At 47.1% G+C, this 21,007-nt stretch overlaps 1 protein-coding gene and 3 long non-coding RNA genes across 10 annotated transcripts in view; 1 reads left to right on the top strand and 3 right to left on the bottom strand.

Annotated features, from left to right (window-relative positions):
* LOC11175725 (uncharacterized) overlaps nt 1-14,870 on the bottom strand; it is a 33,984-nt gene extending 19,114 nt beyond the window's left edge. Inside the window, exons 1-6 of one of the 6 annotated variants that reach the window (XR_009765090.1) lie at nt 14,669-14,870; nt 14,304-14,588; nt 13,949-14,226; nt 13,680-13,868; nt 13,125-13,609; nt 11,407-11,718 (exon numbers count right to left, since the gene is read on the bottom strand). This is a non-coding gene — a long non-coding RNA (uncharacterized LOC11175725). Of the gene's footprint in view, nt 1-11,406; nt 11,719-13,124; nt 13,610-13,679; nt 13,869-13,948; nt 14,589-14,668 lie in introns of those variants that run through there. The other 5 variants (XR_009765091.1, XR_009765086.1, XR_009765089.1 and 2 more) reach the window with 5 other exon arrangements.
* On the top strand, nt 4,805-11,300 carry LOC1271822 (heparan sulfate glucosamine 3-O-sulfotransferase 6). 2 transcript variants are annotated; one of them, XM_061646784.1, is made up of 3 exons: nt 4,805-4,995; nt 5,170-6,203; nt 10,094-11,300. In XM_061646784.1, the coding sequence occupies exons 2-3, from the start codon at nt 6,161-6,163 to the stop codon at nt 11,284-11,286; spliced, it is 1,236 nt and encodes a 411-aa protein (XP_061502768.1). In that variant the 5' UTR covers nt 4,805-4,995; nt 5,170-6,160; the 3' UTR covers nt 11,287-11,300. The 2 variants fall into 2 exon arrangements, with proteins under 2 accessions (XP_061502768.1, XP_061502772.1); XM_061646788.1 differs by lacking the exon at nt 4,805-4,995 and having other exon boundaries at nt 5,139-6,203.
* A 128-nt stretch (nt 14,871-14,998) lies between the features above and the next one.
* On the bottom strand, nt 14,999-17,326 carry LOC4576013 (uncharacterized). Its single transcript, XR_009765092.1, has 5 exons — nt 17,211-17,326; nt 16,855-17,133; nt 16,486-16,774; nt 15,231-15,511; nt 14,999-15,150 (listed from the first exon to the last, which is right to left on the bottom strand). It is a non-coding gene; the product is annotated as an uncharacterized LOC4576013 (long non-coding RNA).
* Nucleotides 17,327-17,446: 120 nt separating this feature from the next.
* On the bottom strand, nt 17,447-18,732 carry LOC4576015 (uncharacterized). The gene is made up of 3 exons (XR_009765097.1): nt 18,434-18,732; nt 17,870-18,353; nt 17,447-17,789 (listed from the first exon to the last, which is right to left on the bottom strand). It is a non-coding gene; the product is annotated as an uncharacterized LOC4576015 (long non-coding RNA).
* Between the last annotated feature and the right edge of the window lie 2,275 nt (nt 18,733-21,007).

Here is a 21,007-nt window from a genome sequence, read left to right on the forward strand (position 1 = left end):
TACACAGTTCGGGATATGGACGGCCCCCGGCGCCAAGGTCATCAGATATCCAGACGATCTACGGCTGTTGCTGAGGAAGCTGTGGCAGAAGTTCATCGATGGATGCAGCAGCATGGGCTCGAGCTCGCTCCGACGAAGATCAAATCCGTCCTGGTAGCCGGTGTGACCGGGCGGAAACGAGCGAGCTCCCTCCAACGAAGAATGATTCCGTCCCGGTAGCCGGTGTGACCGGGCGGAAACGAGCGAGCTCCCTCCGACGAAGACCAAATCCGTCCTGGTAGCCGGTGTGACCGGGCGGAAACGAGCGAGCTCGCCCCACCGAACACTGAAGCCGTCCTGGTATCCGGTGTGACCGGGTGGAAACGAGCAAGGAGTTCCGGGCAGCGGAGAAGCTGCTAACCATCGCGGACTAGCAGAAGCAGTGGGATGCCGACGCAGCCGACTCAGCAGCCAGCCGGTATACGCGGTGGACGCACCGCGTGTTACCATCCGTCGGAGACTGACAATCGCGGACACATCGAGATGTGACCTTCCATCTGGCCCGCATACTGTCAGGACCGCGGATTGTTCCATGACTATCTGTGTGCCAAGGGATTCACGTCGTCCGCGGATTGTCAGTGTTGCGTCGGCGTCCCGGAGAATGTGGAGTATGTTCGAAGCCTGTTCGATAGGAAACCGTTCAACAGCAGCGGCCACGCCACAACTGCAGCGAGCGTGGGACATTGCGGAACACTACAATCAACCTCACCGAGCCGTAGCAGCAGCCCGGAACGAAGCAGCGATCTTTACACAACATCTTCCCGTAGATAGATAGTTTAGATAGTTTAGATTTAGATAGTTTAGAAGGATTTAGATAGTTCGGTAGTACCACCGGCATCGCAAATTTGCCAATCCAGGTTACGATTCGTAGTATGCAATTATTTTGAAGCAATCTCTCTTCAAACAAGGGGCACCTATACATAACGTATCGCTCGGAATGTCATCTTCAGGTATGGTCTCGAACGTACCGCTTGCCAGCGCTGGGAACTTGTGCGAATGTGGTTCGATTTAGCACGGTCATTGGTATGCAAGAGAGCATTAACATTTTACTGGACGATAGATACGCAGACAATACACACACACATACACAGTTCGGGATGTGTACGGCCCCCGGCGCCAAGGTCATCAGATATCCAGACGATCTACTGCTGTTGCTGAGGAAGCTGTGGCAGAAGTTCATCGATGGATGCAGCAGCATGGGCTCGAGCTCGCTCAGACGAAGATCAAATCCGTCCTGGTAGCCGGTGTGACCGGGCGGAAACGAGCGAGCTCCCTCCGACGAAGAATGATTCCGTCCCGGTAGCCGGTGTGACCGGGCGGAAACGAGCGAGCTCCCTCCGACGAAGACCAAATCCGTCCTGGTAGCCGGTGTGACCGGGCGGAAACGAGCGAGCTCGCCCCACCGAACACTGAAGCCGTCCTGGTATCCGGTGTGACCGGGTGGAAACGAGCAAGGAGTTCCGGGCAGCGGAGAAGCTGCTAACCATCGCGGACTAGCAGAAGCAGTGGGATGCCGACGCAGCCGACTCAGCAGCCAGCCGGTATACGCGGTGGACGCACCGCGTGTTACCATCCGTCGGAGACTGACAATCGCGGACACATCGAGATGTGACCTTCCATCTGGCCCGCATACTGTCAGGACCGCGGATTGTTCCATGACTATCTGTGTGCCAAGGGATTCACGTCGTCCGCGGATTGTCAGTGTTGCGTCGGCGTCCCGGAGAATGTGGAGTATGTTCGAAGCCTGTTCGATAGGAAACCGTTCAACAGCAGCGGCCACGCCACAACTGCAGCGAGCGTGGGACATTGCGGAACACTACAATCAACCTCACCGAGCCGTAGCAGCAGCCCGGAACGAAGCAGCGATCTTTACACAACATCTTCCCGTAGATAGATAGTTTAGATAGTTTAGATTTAGATAGTTTAGAAGGATTTAGATAGTTCGGTAGTACCACCGGCATCGCAAATTTGCCAATCCAGGTTACGATTCGTAGTATGCAATTATTTTGAAGCAATCTCTCTTCAAACAAGGGGCACCTATACATAACGTATCGCTCGGAATGTCATCTTCAGGTATGGTCTCGAACGTACCGCTTGCCAGCGCTGGGAACTTGTGCGAATGTGGTTCGATTTAGCACGGTCATTGGTATGCAAGAGAGCATTAACATTTTACTGGACGATAGATACGCAGACAATACACACACACATACACAGTTCGGGATGTGTACGGCCCCCGGCGCCAAGGTCATCAGATATCCAGACGATCTACTGCTGTTGCTGAGGAAGCTGTGGCAGAAGTTCATCGATGGATGCAGCAGCATGGGCTCGAGCTCGCTCAGACGAAGATCAAATCCGTCCTGGTAGCCGGTGTGACCGGGCGGAAACGAGCGAGCTCCCTCCGACGAAGAATGATTCCGTCCCGGTAGCCGGTGTGACCGGGCGGAAACGAGCGAGCTCCCTCCGACGAAGACCAAATCCGTCCTGGTAGCCGGTGTGACCGGGCGGAAACGAGCGAGCTCGCCCCACCGAACACTGAAGCCGTCCTGGTATCCGGTGTGACCGGGTGGAAACGAGCAAGGAGTTCCGGGCAGCGGAGAAGCTGCTAACCATCGCGGACTAGCAGAAGCAGTGGGATGCCGACGCAGCCGACTCAGCAGCCAGCCGGTATACGCGGTGGACGCACCGCGTGTTACCATCCGTCGGAGACTGACAATCGCGGACACATCGAGATGTGACCTTCCATCTGGCCCGCATACTGTCAGGACCGCGGATTGTTCCATGACTATCTGTGTGCCTAGGGATTCACGTCGTCCGCGGATTGTCAGTGTTGCGTCGGCGTCCCGGAGAATGTGGAGTATGTTCGAAGCCTGTTCGATAGGAAACCGTTCAACAGCAGCGGCCACGCCACAACTGCAGCGAGCGTGGGACATTGCGGAACACTACAATCAACCTCACCGAGCCGTAGCAGCAGCTCGGAACGAAGCAGCAATCTTTACACAATATCTTCCCGTAGATAGATAGTTTAGATAGTTTAGATTTAGATAGTTTAGAAGGATTTAGATAGTTCGGTAGTACCACCGGCATCGCAAATTTGCCAATCCAGGTTACGATTCGTAGTATGCAATTATTTTGAAGCAATCTCTCTTCAAACAAGGGGCACCTATACATAACGTATCGCTCGGAATGTCATCTTCAGGTATGGTCTCGAACGTACCGCTTGCCAGCGCTGGGAACTTGTGCGAATGTGGTTCGATTTAGCACGGTCATTGGTATGCAAGAGAGCATTAACATTTTACTGGACGATAGATACGCAGACAATACACACACACATACACAGTTCGGGATGTGGACGGCCCCCGGCGCCAAGGTCATCAGATATCCAGACGATCTACTGCTGTTGCTGAGGAAGCTGTGGCAGAAGTTCATCGATGGATGCAGCAGCATGGGCTCGAGCTCGCTCCGACGAAGATCAAATCCGTCCTGGTAGCCGGTGTGACCGGGCGGAAACGAGCGAGCTCCCTCCGACGAAGATCAAATCCGTCCTGGTAGCCGGTGTGACCGGGCGGAAACGAGCGAGCTCCCTCCGACGAAGAATGATTCCGTCCCGGTAGCCGGTGTGACCGGGCGGAAACGAGCGAGCTCCCTCCGACGAAGATCAAATCCGTCCTGGTAGCCGGTGTGACCGGGCGGAAACGAGCGAGCTCGCCCCACCGAACACTGAAGCCGTCCTGGTATCCGGTGTGACCGGGTGGAAACGAGCAAGGAGTTCCGGGCAGCGGAGAAGCTGCCAACCATCGCGGACTAGCAGAAGCAGTGGGATGCCGACGCAGCCGACTCAGCAGCCAGCCGGTATACGCGGTGGACGCACCGCGTGTTACCAGCCGTCGGAGACTGACAATCGCGGACACATCGAGATGTGACCTTCCATCTGGCCCGCATACTGTCAGGACCGCGGATTGTTCCATGACTATCTGTGTGCCTAGGGATTCACGTCGTCCGCGGATTGTCAGTGTTGCGTCGGCGTCCCGGAGAATGTGGAGTATGTTCGAAGCCTGTTCGATAGGAAACCGTTCAACAGCAGCGGCCACGCCACAACTGCAGCGAGCGTGGGACATTGCGGAACACTACAATCAACCTCACCGAGCCGTAGCAGCAGCTCGGAACGAAGCAGCAATCTTTACACAACATCTTCCCGTAGCAATCAAGCAGGTAGTGGCCTAAGACGATGCAGCGGCTTCAACACTAGATTTACGGGCGTCTCTCATATAGCTATCATATAGCTTCTATACGTAATATACTACTTTTTATACCACAATACCACGCTGGAGTGCGTCAAAGTGTTTGCGCACCATGCGATTTTAGGCGATTAATTAATACCGTTCTATTTTATATCTGATTTTTAGATCGATCAGTCGTCGGATAACGTCTGATAACGGATAACACTGGACGGAACATTTGTTATTTGTTGTTTGTAAACTAACATACTAGCTCTCAAGCTAACCCTGCGACTTCGATGGGCTCAATCGAACGCATCACTGTCCCAAACGCCATGCCACCACGGTCTGCATGTAGTAATGATGGATTTTATTTTTTTATTTTTATTTTTTCCATACCTTCGCCCTCATCGCATTGCTCGTCCCAACAGACCCAGCATGGGCTGGTCGATGGCGGAATGCAATGCTTTTGTTTTGGGTTTGGTAGCCCTTCTTTACGCAAAGGGCTGACCAACCATGCGTTCGTCAGAACGGGCCAAGTACGCTTGGTCGGTCGGTAAACGGCGACGAGCAGGGCGACCAGCAGACAATGTGTCATTGTTGTATATGCGCCCGGAACGCTCTCGCAACTCCTATTCCTACCTCCACGTTGGTGCCGACTGGGATGCGGATCACTGCGCGGTGATTCGTATGCTAACAGGAAAGGGGGCAAACAGCCAGGATGAAGAATTCGTTGATAAAGGTGAATATCTGAAGCAGAAGGTAGATGATAGAATGTGTGCGTGTGTGTGAGAGAGAGTGAGAGAGAGAGAGAGAGAGAGAGAGAGAGAGAGAGAGAGAGAGAGAGAGAAACTGTGCCAGCTGATGTAAGCGCCTCACTAATTGATAGTTGTTTGGTTTTCTTTCCTTTTGCCAGCGATTCCACGTCCGATGAGGAGCGAACACACGTGCTGCCCGGCCGGAGCTTCTGTGGCACGCACACACACACACATGCGCATCCACGGATGCTGTCAAACGTCGGCACAGTCCCAGCTAGCAACCTACGCGTGTGGCGCTAGCGCTCGCTCGCCGAAAACGACCGTGCGAACGACAGAGAGCGAGAAAGAGAGAGAATCTATGCGAGAGCAGCACTCGGCAGCGCTTCGCTTCGGACAAGCTTCGTGGGCTCGTATCCTTGTGCGGTGTGCTTACAGCGCGCTCTCTCTCTCTCGCTAGGTGTGTGCTTGGCGTCCGTTGGAGCTGTAGTAAGTGCTCTGCCCCGTACAGCAGTACGCTAGTGCACGGTCCGCAAAAAGCGCTCGAGGCAATCGTCGGTTTCGGGTTGTGTCGTCCGGTCGGTGGCACCGTTCGACGGCTTACCAGCAGTGCCAGCAGTGGCAAGGACAGGCGCACAAATACGTGTGCGAGCGGCAGTGAACAAACGGGGCCCCGCCAGCCCAGTGATTTCGGGACACTTTCGGCAGCGACTCTATCAGCGTCTTCCATCAACCAGTGGTGTTTATGCGTGTGTGATGTGTGTGTGTGTGTGAGTGTAGATGTAAGTGAGTTTCATTCAACTCTCGGGGGTGATATCAGTGCAACAGAGCGAAGAAGAAAACAAAAAAAAATACAAAGCAAAACAAAACACACAAAAAGCAAGCGTTACCGAATGTGTAGGTGTTTACCGTCTCAAGCCAGTGAGTGAGTGAGTGGAAGATTTGTATTGGCTTTTCGTTGTGTCCTGTGTGTATGCGGAGGATTGCGGCAGTTTTACCCTAAAGCCGTTTGGTCATCAGCTGTGCATAGATAGGGAACAGTGCGACTGTACTGGGTAAAGGGTGCAGCAGCAGCAGCAGCAGCAGCCACCGCACTAGCGAAGTGCTGCTCCCGACCCTCCCAAGTGCTGCCAGCACCGTCCAAAGCAGCGAATGTGCGACCTGCCATCGGAGCCGCTGCAGTACACCGCAATAGGTAAGTGGCAGAAACAAAAAAAAAAAAACCCCTGGACGGATGCTACTATTACACCGCTTCCGCCAACATCTTGAACAGCAGAAAATCACACACACACACACACACACACACACACACACACACACACACACACACACACACACACACACACACACACACACACAACACTGCTTATAGATACACCAGGCAGGCCGGGATGGCGCTGGATGCTTGTGTGGATGCTGCTGGCACGCCAAAGCGGCACGTCCGTTGGGGCGCCAAGTGTTGGGCCGCCAATCGATCTCACCGAGATATAGAAAGAGAGAGAGAGAGAGAAAAGGGACGAGCAAAAAGCGTCCATCTCACTGCAGTGATGCCCAAGCCTAGACCGAGTTTCGAGCGCCACGCGTCCCCCGGTGATGGACGGGCGGTTATTTTTAGCGTTACTTTGCTCGTGCCTTCACTCCACCACACAGTGAGAGCGAGAGAGAGAGAGAACGAACAAGAGAGAGAGAGAGAGAGAGAGAGTGAAAGTGCCACACAGCTTGACACAGGCTGCGGATGTATTACACCGACTCGAAACAGGCTCCATCCAAACCACCCAAATTAGTGATGGGAAGGTTGCAAAGGAAAGGAATTTCTTTTAAAAAAAATATGTGTTTGAAGATGTTGTTTTTTAAATATTGTGAAATCATTTCAACACGTAACGCAAAAGCAGGCGCAATCACAATCACAACAGCAGCAACAACAACAATCATAAAATACCTTTCTGGCGTGTCCCTGAATGAACTGTTCAATAGAATTAGCAGCACGTTCGGGTTTACATTGAGCATTTGCTGTAATGTTTTTTTTTTTCATTTTACTAGACCACTGAATAATTGTATTTTACAACTGAATTTTATGGCTTTCAATTATGATAGCCATAACCCGAAGGGAATTGTAATTGAATGAGATGAAAATAATGATTTTTTATACCATTTTTTATGTTTTTACTTCACTTTAATCATTAAATCGGGACATCAACAGTTTGAAGTTTTTTTTTTCAACAAGATGCTTAGGTGATGAAAAGGAAATAGCAACCAGGTAAACAGCGTATGTTTGAAATATACGTCATGCTATATATTAGACGGTTTAAAATCTCACATTATAACTAAAATGTACGTCACTACACTATATCGGTTTGCATATCGAAAGAATTGTTATTTTACCTTTATTTGGTTGATTTTCCATTTTACAATGGATGGGCATCAATAAATTATTCTTGTTGAGCTTTTTGCAAATTTTTATAATAATACGCCCTATCTGTTGCTAAATATAAAGATTTAAAATCAGTAATCTCTGGCTTTAGTAATTTAGCCGGTCTCGTAGTACAGTCGTCAACTCGTACAACTTAACAACATGCCCGTCATGGGTTCAATCCCCAAATAGACCGCGCCGCCATACGTAGGACTGACTATCCTGCTATGGGGGGGAATCAATTTAGTCACTGAAAGCCAAAGCCCACAAGTGGGTACAGGCAGGCCTTGACCGACATCGGTTGTTGAGCCAAAGAAAAAAAAAAAAAAAAAAAAATCTCTGGCTATTATATCGGAATTGGCTCTGAAATCGTATTGGAAGAGCCGGAGCTAACTCTGGTAGAATTCAGTTCGGTTTGAATTAGTTCTTGCATTCAAATAAGATGTTTCAGAAGGGAAATCAGTCCGGAAATTTCCATAAGAAACGATCATGCACCAGTACATTTGGATTCTTTGCGGCTATCAATACGTAGCATCACTGGACCCAAATGCCTATTCCTTTGGAGATGCCGAAACTGACTCCGATTCCGCAGCCGATTCTAATTCCGGAGCCAAATATTGATTCCGGAGCCAATTCCGATGCCGGAACCGAGTCTGGGCACAGTTCCGGTGCCAACTCCGGAGCCGATTCTGGAACTAATTCTGGATCCGATTCTGATCCTGGAGCCAATTCCGGAAACTAATTCCGAACCTACTATCCGGAATCGATTCGAGAAAACGTATGAGCTAGCCAGAATTGATTCCGAACAAAACTTCTTTTTTCCCATAACTATTGGACACAACCCGATAAAAGGTCGTTTTGTTGTTATTTAGTTATATTTATATTTTGTTGGCTTGATACTATTAACTCATTCATTGGTTAGGAAAATTGATGAATCATGATCGCAAACTACAAAGATATTCTCGAATTATATTAACAAATATATTCTCATATGACAAATTACCCTTGTCATCTGTTCGTTAGTCAGAAAGTACGATATCGGAGCATTTCTTTTTAATTCTTGTATTTCTTGTGTGTAGGTGCGGTGCGAAAGTCCCATCCCCACAAAATCGAAATCGAACCAAATGCGTACCCCGTGTGCGCGTACAAGCCTTGGCGGGTGTCGGGATTTGTTTTGACTCGGTTCTGTATCCGACCGAGGGAGGGTTACTGAGCCATCGAGATTGAAAAAGGTGACAATAGGTCGGCAAATCAATATATTTATGAGTCAGTTTTATAACTTCTGATCCGCCGACAGCGATAGAGACAATTTACACCGTCCTTCCACGTGCGCGGTTCGTTCTCTCGCGCTCTCTTTCACTCTCTCACTGTCTTACTGTCTCTCTCTCTCTCTCTTTCTCGTGTACATGTGTGTGTATATGTGCTCGCGGTTAGGCTCGCACGGCCAGCAGTGTTCTCTCTTTCCGCAGGTGTGCGTTTACGCGTTCCACGTGGTTTCTGTTTATGATTTTTGTGCTGCGTTCCCCTCTTGTATTCCTGGAGGGGTCAGCAACAATTCTCTCGCACCTTGCACAGGTAGGAGGCAGGTGCCAACCCTCTCCCCTTATGCTGCAAACGTTGTAATGGGGCCGGTTTTTGCGGCACCATCCTTCCGGCCCGTCCTGCATTAAAAATGTACTTCTTTTGTTTTATTTATTTTTTTTGTTTGTTTCGGGAAAAGGTTTGGGTTGCACCTTGTCGCTTTGAAATTTTAATTCCGCCACTGCGATTCGCTCGCACCGCGCACAACCTTTCTGCGTTGGCGGACCTTTAACAATGTTTTTTTTTTTTTTGTAAATTTCCCAAAGGCCAGCATAAATTTAACATCAACAAAAAACACTCACAAAAAAACGCTAAACTCACAAATAGTTCGAGAAAAAATCGATAAAGAAGAAAAAAAACATGCTTTCGGAAGATTGTAATCTAATATAACAGGTGACCCTCGAGACACGACTGTCAGGTCTATACTATGCTTGCTATCGAGATGTCTCGACGTCGAGTTGAACATTGCAAAGAAAATCAGGCCTGCTATGCGACTAAGCTATCTCGCTTCAAAATTCCCTGTATTTGGGAGAAGAGCCGAAATGTAACACCAAAAGTTCAAACACCAAAGCTCGAGGGTCGCATGTATAGCTAATGTGTGTGTGTGTGTGTGTGTGTGTGTGTGTGTGTGTGTGTGTGTGTGTGTGTGTGTGTGTGTGTGTGTGTGTGTGTTTGTGTGTGTGTGTGTGTGTGTGTGTGTGTGTGTGTGTGTGTGTGTGTGTGTGTGTGTGTGTGTGTGTGTGTGTGTGTGTGTGTGTGTGTGTGTGTGTGTGTGTGTGTGTGTGTGTGTGTGTGTGTGTGTGTGTGTGTGTGTGTGTGTGTGTGTGTGTGTGTGTGTGTGTGTGTGTGTGTGTGTGTGTGTGTGTGTGTGTGTGTGTGTGTGTGTGTGTGTGTGTGTGTGTGTGTGTGTGTGTGTGTGTGTGTGTGTGTGTGTGTGTGTGTGTGTGTGTGTGTGTGTGTGTGTGTGTGTGTGTGTGTGTGTGTGTGTGTGTGTGTTTACCAACTAGCCTGCAGTTCGGCGGCTGGGGACATGGGTGCCATCTGTCAAATCAATTAACACCCAACCCCCCCCCCCCCCCCCCCCCCACTTGCAGACATGCAGCATCGGCAGCTGAATCGAACGATCGCCATCGCCACCGGCCTGCTGATGTGTGCCGTGTACGTGCTGTACACGTTTCACGCCTGTCTGCTGTCCGGGCTACATCGCAGCCTCCGGCAGGTAAGTGGTCAAGCGACGAACCCTTCGCCGCACACTAACGTACGCGTCCTTCACCAGTCGCCGTCCGCGCAGCCGGCTGCCGGCGGCACGACACTAGCGCCCACCACCCAGCTGCCGCACGTCCGCATACTCGGCTCGCTCGTGCGCATCGTGCCGCTGACGGTCGAGGACGGGGCGACCGCCGGCAAGCGGCCCCCGGCCGCCCCGCTTCGCCTGGTGTCACCCGCCGCCACCAACACGACCGACGGGTCGCCCAAGTACCGGTTTCTGCGGCAGCAGGGCCTGCGCCCGTCCCGCCACCTGCCGGACGCGCTCATCATCGGGGTGAAGAAGAGCGGGACGCGCGCTCTGCTCGAGTTCGTCCGGCTGCACCCGGACGTGCGGGCGGCCGGCTGCGAGGTGCACTTCTTCGACCGGCACTACGCGAAGGGGCTCGCCTGGTACCGGCACCACATGCCGCCCACGATCGAGGGCCAGATCACGATGGAGAAGACGCCGAGCTACTTCATTACGCGCGAGGCGCCGCGCCGCGTCCGCCACATGAACCCGGCGACCCGGCTGCTGGTGGTCGTGCGCGACCCGGTCACGCGCGCCATCTCCGACTACACGCAGGCGCGCAGCAAGAAGCGCGACATGAAGCGGTTCGAGGAGCTCGCGTTCACTAACGGGTCGGCCGGCGGCGTCGTCGACACGAGCTGGGGCCCGGTCCGCATCGGTGTGTACGCGCGGTACCTCGAGCGATGGCTAGAGCACTTCCCGCCCGCCCAGCTGCTGTTCGTGAGCGGCGAGCGGCTGATCGCCGACCCGGCGGTCGAGATCGGCCGCGTGCAGGACTTTCTCGGCCTGAAGCGGGTGGTGAACGAGAAGCACTTCTACTTCAACTCGACCAAAGGCTTCCCGTGTCTGCTCAAGTCGGAGGAGCGGTCCAGCCCGCACTGTCTCGGCAAGACGAAAGGCCGGAACCATCCGCACATTGACGGGGCCGCCATCGACCGGCTGCGCGAGTTCTACCGGCCGTTCAACCAGAAGTTCTACCACCTCACCGGCATCAACTTCGGCTGGCCCTAGGGGACCCGTGGAATTGGTGGTATGAGATGGGGTAGGGGTAAGGGGGTGGGAGGAGCAGGGTAGAGAAATCCCGTGCGTCAATTAGGTTGTGCGAAAAATAATAATAATTACAATGCACAATTGCACTGGTACCGACGCACTGGGTGTATCGGCAGCTCGTATACTCGCTAAGCAATTGTAGGTAGGTGTACATAGGGTAGGGTCCGGATAGTAGTAGAACAGGGCGGCAGACGATGTACGACATCGTCCCAGAAATCAATCGCGTATATTACGCCGGGCGCCAGTTTGAAGCCAAATCGAAACGCCACAGTTGCAGTCCTTCTTCGTCTTCTTCCATGTCTGCTTCTTATTCTTCACTGGCTACGAAATCATCGGGCCGCTTGTTGCGTGCTTCACGTTCGAGTGCGGGCGGCTGGTCTAGCACCTGACGCACTAAAAAAAAAACGAAAATTTGTGAAGACCATATTGAGCACTGTTTAACGACAATATATCAACGAGCTTCAACTCAATTCTGCAGATAAATTCGGTTGACCAGTTCCTGTGCAGTGTTGAGTTTCATGAATCTTTCGTTGCGATTTATTCATATGAATCTTCAACGTTGAGTGATTCGAATCTCGAATCAACTCTCCAAAGATTTATGAATCACTAAAGATTCACGAATCTTCAAAGATTCATGATTCTGTAAAGATTCACAAGTCTTCAAAGATTCATGAATCTTCAAAGATTCATGTATCTTCAAAAACTCATGATTCTTTAACTATTCATGAATCTCCAAAGATTCATGAATCTCTTAAGATTCATGAATCTAAAATATTCATAAATCCATTAAAATTATTTTTTCTCTTGGGATTCATGAATCTTTAGAGATGTATGATCTCCAAAGTATTGAATTTGCCCAATCCCACCTACAACTTGTCCGTTGTCGGTTCAACTGCTTTCCAAGAAGTATCGAAAGCCTATATAGGCTGCCGTGACCACGTAGGTTGTTACGCAAAAGCACAAGAATAATAAAAAGCTCAAGCTTTATAAATTTTAGAAATTTATAAATCCTCAGAGTTCCATAGTGTTGTGGCCTCATGCTGCCTCATGCTGAGAAGTCGACCAGTCATCCTCTCCCCGCATTGCGTGTTATATTTATAATGTATCAGTATCGGTGTAACTAATATAAACTAAAGATAGTTTAAAATACATATTCTGTTTGTGCCGTACACCGTCTCCACCTCTCATTTGTGCGGACACAACACATAGGAATGCCACTACGAAGCGACAGATACTGGGACATCGCGTCGTTAAAGCACTTGTAGCACTAATTACTACTACCTGCAGTACAAAGTGAAACACGCATGGCAGCATTCAGCCGTGGAGAGAACGATTGGGATGGACGTAAATGCGATATCGTCGCTGTCTGCTATCAGTCAGCCCTTTGAGACTCCTGTCTAAGTACGTCCTATTCGGGTTGATTGGTCCCACGTTCTCCACTCAAACTAGCTCTTTCTGGAGCCCACTCAGGAGGCTGTACGCCAACCTTGGCCCAAATCGACCCCGGCGAAAAGCTTCCACCAATCTCTCGAGTTCCAACTGAAGGATCTCAGGGATTGGATGTTCTATTCTTTGTGCGTAATCGAGCAATTCAGCTACTGATTGCTCCTTGTAGCTTCTGCACGTGCCCGCTTGGCAAAATGTCGCGCGACATGCATGCTTGAAATCGATGCTTGTTTACATTTTATTTCAAGCATCCTGAGTGACCCAGCGTGATCGCGTGAGTGGTTGTGTGAGTGTGTGTGGTTTGCGGATCTCAAATTCAAATTTGAGGAACATTCAAATAAAATAATACTAACATTAACTTTAGCCGGTCTCGTAGTACAGTCGTCAACTCGTACGACCTAACCACATGCCCGTCATGGGTTCAATCCACAAATAGACCGCGCCGCCATACGTAGGACTGACTATCCTGCTATGGGGGGGGGGGGGAATCAATTAGTCACTGAAAGCCAAGCCCACAAGTGGGTACAGGCAGGCCTTGACCGACAACGGTTGTTGAGCCAAAGAAGAAAGAAGAAGAAGAAAACATTAACTACTGCATACATTCTAATCTATCTGATTGATGCATGCGATCTGCTATGATGATATGATCTACAATGTTAAAACCCACCACATCTTGGTGACTTCCAACTTTTGTGATGTTCCTTATCCGTCCTGCCTTTAAAGCTTTCCTCAGTCCGCAATTCAGCATCCACATCTTCAACAATGACATTTTTCCCTTCGTGTACTCCCATGCATGTACATTTATGGCAGCTGTGTTTGCCAACGTAGCTTATGGTAGCTGAAATGTAAAACAACGGTTTTACAATTTGTTCGTTGCTTTTTTATAGTACATTTATTACTACAATTACCTTTGGCAAAGCAGCGGGCGGGTAAATCAGACATGTGAAGTTTAACGCCCACTGTCTTGTTGCCGAACCGCAAGCCACTTGATTGAAGCTTGTTTACTTCATCAACGTGAGGCCGCAAAAATCCTTCCACGTGTTCCGGTTTTGTGAATCCACAAAATACACCGGCAACAGTTGTCATCTTCGATCAATCTGTAGAAAAAGCCAGTATGAGGTAAACCATTCGAGGTCTACAAGTCGTGCCAATTTGAGCACCGCTTCACTCAACTTACCTGTAATCAATCGTTAGCTGCATCCCTTGGTAGATGTGGTGCTTCGCTAAGAAGCTTATCGTTCCGTTCTGCGTCAACTGGTACGCTAAATAGGGACTACACGCATGGTTTAGCCGATGGCTACAAAGTCGATGGCTTCCCAAGTTAGACGCCGTGCCTCCATTCGCGTTCCAACTGCTCCAAATACTTTTGGCGTTTTTTTCGAAACACTGCCTTCCATTCGCATTTTTTGGACGCCATTTTTACACGGCTTCACGATAAATTCCTATATCTTCGATCTTTGATGAAAAAATGAGGCCACTTTAAATTTGGAAAAATTATTACATAAAGTGAAATCATTTTTAATAATTCTTACATTACTGGCACGATGAAATTCAATTTGTTGAGTCAAGATTCAAAAACACATATTTTTCACTTGCACAAACTACAAACTACACATTTTAAGTTATACACTAGCACACTGCAGCAAGCAGCAAGCTTAACTCTCTCTCTCTCTCTAGCTCTTTACGGTGTTTTATGGCACCGTCGATCAGCTTATCGGTTTAATCGATAAGCGCACCTGCCTTTATCATTATCTCGCACTTATTATCGCTCTTATGTCAACATACAGACGTGTCAACAGTTGTCATCTTCGATCAATCTGTAGAAAAAGCCATTATGAGGTAAACCATTTGAGGTGTACAAGTCGTGCCAATTTGAGCACCGCTTCACTCAACTTACCTGTAATCAATCGTTAGCTGCATCCCTTGGTAGATGTGGTGCTTCGCTAAGAAGCTTATCGTTCCGTTCTGCGTCAACTGGTACGCTAAATTGGGACTACACGCATGGTTTAGCCGATGGCTACAAAGTCTATGGCTTCCCAAGTTAGACGCCGTGCCTCCATTCGCGTTCCAACTGCTCCAAATACTTTTGGCGTTTTTTTCGAAAGACTGCCATCCATTCGCATTTTTGGACGCCATTTTTACACGGCTTCACGATAAATTCCTATATCTTCGATCTTTGACCAGGCGCGCGAACCCTGACCGCTCCGAACATTCCTTTTAACTCTCTCTCTCTCTCTAGCTCTTTACGGTGTTTTATGGCACCGTCGATCAGCTTATCGGTTTAATCGATAAGCGCACCTGCCTTTATCATTATCTCGCACTTATTATCGCTCTTATGTCAACATACAGACGTGTCAACAGTTGTCATCTTCGATCAATCTGTAGAAAAAGCCAGTATGAGGTAAACCATTCGAGGTCTACAAGTCGTGCCAATTTGAGCACCGCTTCATTCAACTTACCTGTAATCAATCGTTAGCTGCATCCCTTGGTAGATGTGGTGCTTCGCTAAGAAGCTTATCGTTCCGTTCTGCGTCAACTGGTACGCTAAATTGGGACTACACGCATGGTTTAGCCGATGGCTACAAAGTCGATGGCTTCCCAAGTTAGACGCCGTGCCTCCATTCGCGTTCCAACTGCTCCAAATACTATTGGCGTTTTTTTTCGAAAGACTGCCTTCCATTCGCATTTTTTTTTGACGCCATTTTTACACGGCTTCACGATAAATTCCTATATCTTCGATCTTTGACCAGGCGCGCGAACCCTGACCGCTCCGAACATTCCTTTTAACTCTCTCTCTCTGTTGCGTTGAGCAACAGTCAAAATGACGCGACGACTTCCCAGATAATTTTACAAGTATATTTATTGCCGAAAGCTTGACTAACGGTGATAACAAGTAAAAAAACTTCTATCTCGTCGTACGGTTAGAATAGAAAAGAGCCGCCGCACTCTGTTTCTTTCCGTACATCCTTTCCGTGTGCCTTATCCTTTCCGTTCGCATTATCCGTGTGTTATCAAGTATCTGTTGATCTTATACACCGGGCAGTCATCAATACACGTTATTATTATAACATCGAACAGTTGCCAGACTCGTCGCAACAATAGTACATCAAAAAACCAATGAAAATAACACTCCTTGACCCATGAAAATATCTATCAGCTTTGCATGGTCTTGTTAATCATACGCACCGAATAATTGACTTCACTTGTGAGTGTTGAACAGTTACCTTTTTTGCTTTTAAATACTCACTATCGTTTATAACATGCATTAAAACTGGCTTTTTTGGATAATCTGTGCTATTGAGTAGAGCTCAGTATGGCATCATCAGTATGGCATGAATCGAACAATTTATACGTTAAAATACTTTAAATATAATAGGCTAATGTGCTATTGGTTGGAAGAAACTACATAGAATGAGTGTGTGTCTTATTCCCAAACGAGTGAAATTAAACAACATGTTGATATAAAACTCAAATTAAACAAATCTGTTTACTTCACCACGTATGGATTGGAGAACAGTATTAGAGAACAACAGAGCAAGTTAGGAATTGATGATTGCACCACAATGAACAATTACACCTTTTGTTGCTGAAGTCTTACAGCAGAATACAAGTACTTACACAAATGATCACAATGTCAGATTTAAAAAAAAATGAGGCCACTTTAAATTTGGAAAAATTATTACATAAAGTGAAATCATTTTTAATAATTCTTACATTACTGGCACGATGAAATTCAATTTGTTGAGTCAAGATTCAAAAACACATATTTTTCACTTGCACAAACTACAAACTACACATTTTAAGTTATACACTAGCACACTGCAGCAAGCAGCAAGCTTAACTCTCTCTCTCTCTCTCTCTAGCTCTTTACGGTGTTTTATGGCACCGTCGATCAGCTTATCGGTTTAATCGATAAGCGCACCTGCCTTTATCATTATCTCGCACTTATTATCGCTCTTATGTCAACATACAGACGTGTCAATAGTTGTCATCTTCGATCAATCTGTAGAAAAAGCCAGTATGAGGTAAACCATTTGAGGTCTACAAGTCGTGCCAATTTGAGCACCGCTTCACTCAACTTACCTGTAATCAATCGTTAGCTGCATCCCTTGGTAGATGTGGTGCTTCGCTAAGAAGCTTATCGTTCCGTTCTGCGTCAACTGGTACGCTAAATTGGGACTACACGCATGGTTTAGCCGATGGCTACAAAGTCGATGGCTTCCCAAGTTAGACGCCGTGCCTCCATTCGCGTTCCAACTGCTCCAAATACTTTTGGCGTTTTTTTCGAAAGACTGCCTTCCATTCGCATTTTTTTGGACGCCATTTTTACACGGCTTCACGATAAATTCCTATATCTTCGATCTTTGATGAAAAAATTAGGCCACTTTAAATTTGGAAAAATTATTACATAAAGTGAAATCATTTTTAATAATTCTTACATTACTGGCACGATGAAATTCAATTTGTTGAGTCAAGATTCAATAACACATATTTTTCACTTGCACAAACTACAAACTACACATTTTAAGTTATACACTAGCACACTGCAGCAAGCTAGCAGCACTTCCACGTCTCATAACAACTGAAACACTAGAACTGTGATCTCAGCGAGCTTGAGGGGCGATTTAAGTACTTACACAAATGATCACAATGTCAGATTTAAAAAAAAATGAGGCCACTTTAAATTTGGAAAAATTATTACATAAAGTGAAATCATTTTTAATAATTCTTACATTACTGGCACGATGAAATTCAATTTGTTGAGTCAAGATTCAATAACACATATTTTTCACTTGCACAAACTACAAACTACACATTTTAAGTTATACACTAGCACACTGCAGCAAGCAGCAAGCTTAACTCTCTCTCTCTCTCTAGCTCTTTACGGTGTTTTATGGCACCGTCGATCAGCTTATCGGTTTAATCGATAAGCGCACCTGCCTTTATCATTATCTCGCACTTATTATCGCTCTTATGTCAACATACAGACGTGTCAACAGTTGTCATCTTCGATCAATCTGTAGAAAAAGCCAGTATGAGGTAAACCATTTGAGGTCTACAAGTCGTGCCAATTTGAGCACCGCTTCACTCAACTTACCTGTAATCAATCGTTAGCTGCATCCCTTGGTAGATGTGGTGCTTCGCTAACAAGCTTATCGTTCCGTTCTGCGTCAACTGGTACGCTAAATTGGGACTACACGCATGGTTTAGCCGATGGCTACAAAGTCGATGGCTTCCCAAGTTAGACGCCGTGCCTCCATTCGCGTTCCAACTACTCCAAATACTATTGGCGTTTTTTTCGAAAGACTGCCATCCATTCGCATTTTTGGACGCCATTTTTACACGGCTTCACGATAAATTCCTATATCATCGATCTTTGACCTGGCGCGCGAACCCTGACCGCTCCGAACATTCCTTTTAACTCTCTCTCTCTCTCTCTAGCTCTTTACGGTGTTTTATGGCACCGTCGATCAGCTTATCGGTTTAATCGATAAGCGCACCTGCCTTTATCATTATCTCGCACTTATTATCGCTCTTATGTCAACATACAGACGTGTCAACAGTTGTCATCTTCGATCAATCTGTAGAAAAAGCCAGTATGAGGTAAACCATTCGAGGTCTACAAGTCGTGCCAATTTGAGCACCGCTTCATTCAACTTACCTGTAATCAATCGTTAGCTGCATCCCTTGGTAGATGTGGTGCTTCGCTAAGAAGCTTATCGTTCCGTTCTGCGTCAACTGGTACGCTAAATAGGGACTACACGCATGGTTTAGCCGATGGCTACAAAGTCTATGGCTTCCCAAGTTAGACGCCGTGCCTCCATTCGCGTTCCAACTACTCCAAATACTTTTGGCGTTTTTTTCGAAAGACTGCCATCCATTCGCATTTTTGGACGCCATTTTTACACGGCTTCACGATAAATTCCTATATCATCGATCTTTGACCTGGCGCGCGAACCCTGACCGCTCCGAACATTCCTTTTAACTCTCTCTCTCTAGCTCTTTACGGTGTTTTATGGCACCGTCGATCAGCTTATCGGTTTAATCGATAAGCGCACCTGCCTTTATCATTATCTCGCACTTATTATCGCTCTTATGTCAACATACAGACGTGTCAACAGTTGTCATCTTCGATCAATCTGTAGAAAAAGCCAGTATGAGGTAAACCATTCGAGGTCTACAAGTCGTGCCAATTTGAGCACCGCTTCACTCAACTTACCTGTAATCAATCGTTAGCTGCATCCCTTGGTAGATGTGGTGCTTCGCTAAGAAGCTTATCGTTCCGTTCTGCGTCAACTGGTACGCTAAATATGGACTACACGCATGGTTTAGCCGATGGCTACAAAGTCGATGGCTTCCCAAGTTAGACGCCGTGCCTCCATTCGCGTTCCAACTGCTCCAAATACTTTTGGCGTTTTTTTCGAAAGACTGCCTTCCATTCGCATTTTTTTGGACGCCATTTTTACACGGCTTCACGATAAATTCCTATATCTTCGATCTTTGATGAAAAAATTAGGCCACTTTAAATTTGGAAAAATTATTACATAAAGTGAAATCATTTTTAATAATTCTTACATTACTGGCACGATGAAATTCAATTTGTTGAGTCAAGATTCAATAACACATATTTTTCACTTGCACAAACTACAAACTACACATTTTAAGTTATACACTAGCACACTGCAGCAAGCTAGCAGCACTTCCACGTCTCATAACAACTGAAACACTAGAACTGTGATCTCAGCGAGCTTGAGGGGCGATTTATGTACAGTAGAGATCAAACGCCCCAGCGATTGTTCACTCTCTCTGCCTTTCAACCACGAACCATAAGCAAGAGAAAATGAGCGTCCGTTTTGCTCATGCCATCACAAAAGCCTTCGCAAAATGAACCGAATGAACTTTTTGGCTACAAAGTCGATGGCTTCCCATGTTAGACGCCGTGCCTCCATTCGCGTTCCAACTGCTCCAAATACTATTGGCGTTTTTTTCGAAAGACTGCCTTCCATTCGCATTTTTTTGGACGCCATTTTTACACGGCTTCACGATAAATTCCTATATCTTCGATCTTTGACCTGGCGCGCGAACCCTGACCGCTCCGAACATTCCTTTTAACTCTCTCTCTCTCTGTTGCGTTGAGCAACAGTCAAAATGACGCGACCCATGAAAATATCTATCAGCTTTGCATGGTCTTGTTAATCATACGCACCGAATAATTGACTTCACTTGTGAGTGTTGAACAGTTACCTTTTTTGCTTTTAAATACTCACTATCGTTTATAACATGCATTAAAACTGGCTTTTTTGGATAATCTGTGCTATTGAGTAGAGCTCAGTATGGCATCATCATGAATCGAACAATTTATACGTTAAAATACTTTAAATATAATAGGCTAATATGCTATTGGTTGGAAGAAACTACATAGAATGAGTGTGTGTCTTATTCCCAAACGAGTGAAATTAAACAACATGTTGATATAAAACTCAAATTAAACAAATCTGTTTACTTCACCACGTATGGATTGGAGAACAGTATTAGAGAACAACAGAGCAAGTTAAGAATTGATGATTGCACCACAATGAACAATTACACCTTTTGTTGCTGAAGTCTTACAGCAGAATACAAGTACTTACACAAATGATCACAATGTCAGATTTTTAAAAACATGAGGCCACTTTAAATTTGGAAAAATTATTACATAAAGTGAAATCATTTTTAATAATTCTTACATTACTGACACGATAAAATTCAATTTGTTGAGTCAAGACTCAATAACACATATTTTTCACTTGCACAAACTACAAACTACACATTTTAAGTTATACACTAGCACACTGCAGCAAGCAGCAAGCTTAACTCTCTCTCTCTCTCTAGCTCTTTACGGTGTTTTATGTCAATGTAGGGGCCCCGTGTAAGGAAGTCCAGCATGTAGAACAATGTGTACAGTAGTCTCAGCAAGTCTCAGCTTCTGTGCTAGTTAGGGGCCCCATGGATGAAGGGACTCATAAACAAAAGGGGCCCAGTACAGGGATTCTGAGCACACATCAGGCGAGATACCTGAAGTCGTTTTGCCAAAGTTGCATTTTGTTGTGGGAACCGAAATTGGTTCCCTGTTATTTTGTAAGGTGGCAAAATGTGGGAACCATTCGCTAAAGTCGCGGACACGCGTCTCTTATTGCACACTGCAGCCGCAGTCCGTTTTGGCATTAGCTATTGCGGTACGGGGCAGTACGTGTGT

This window comes from Anopheles gambiae, chromosome X (genome assembly GCF_943734735.2).
Source record: "Anopheles gambiae chromosome X, idAnoGambNW_F1_1, whole genome shotgun sequence".
In the NCBI taxonomy this organism is placed as follows: Eukaryota; Metazoa; Arthropoda; class Insecta; order Diptera; family Culicidae; genus Anopheles; species Anopheles gambiae.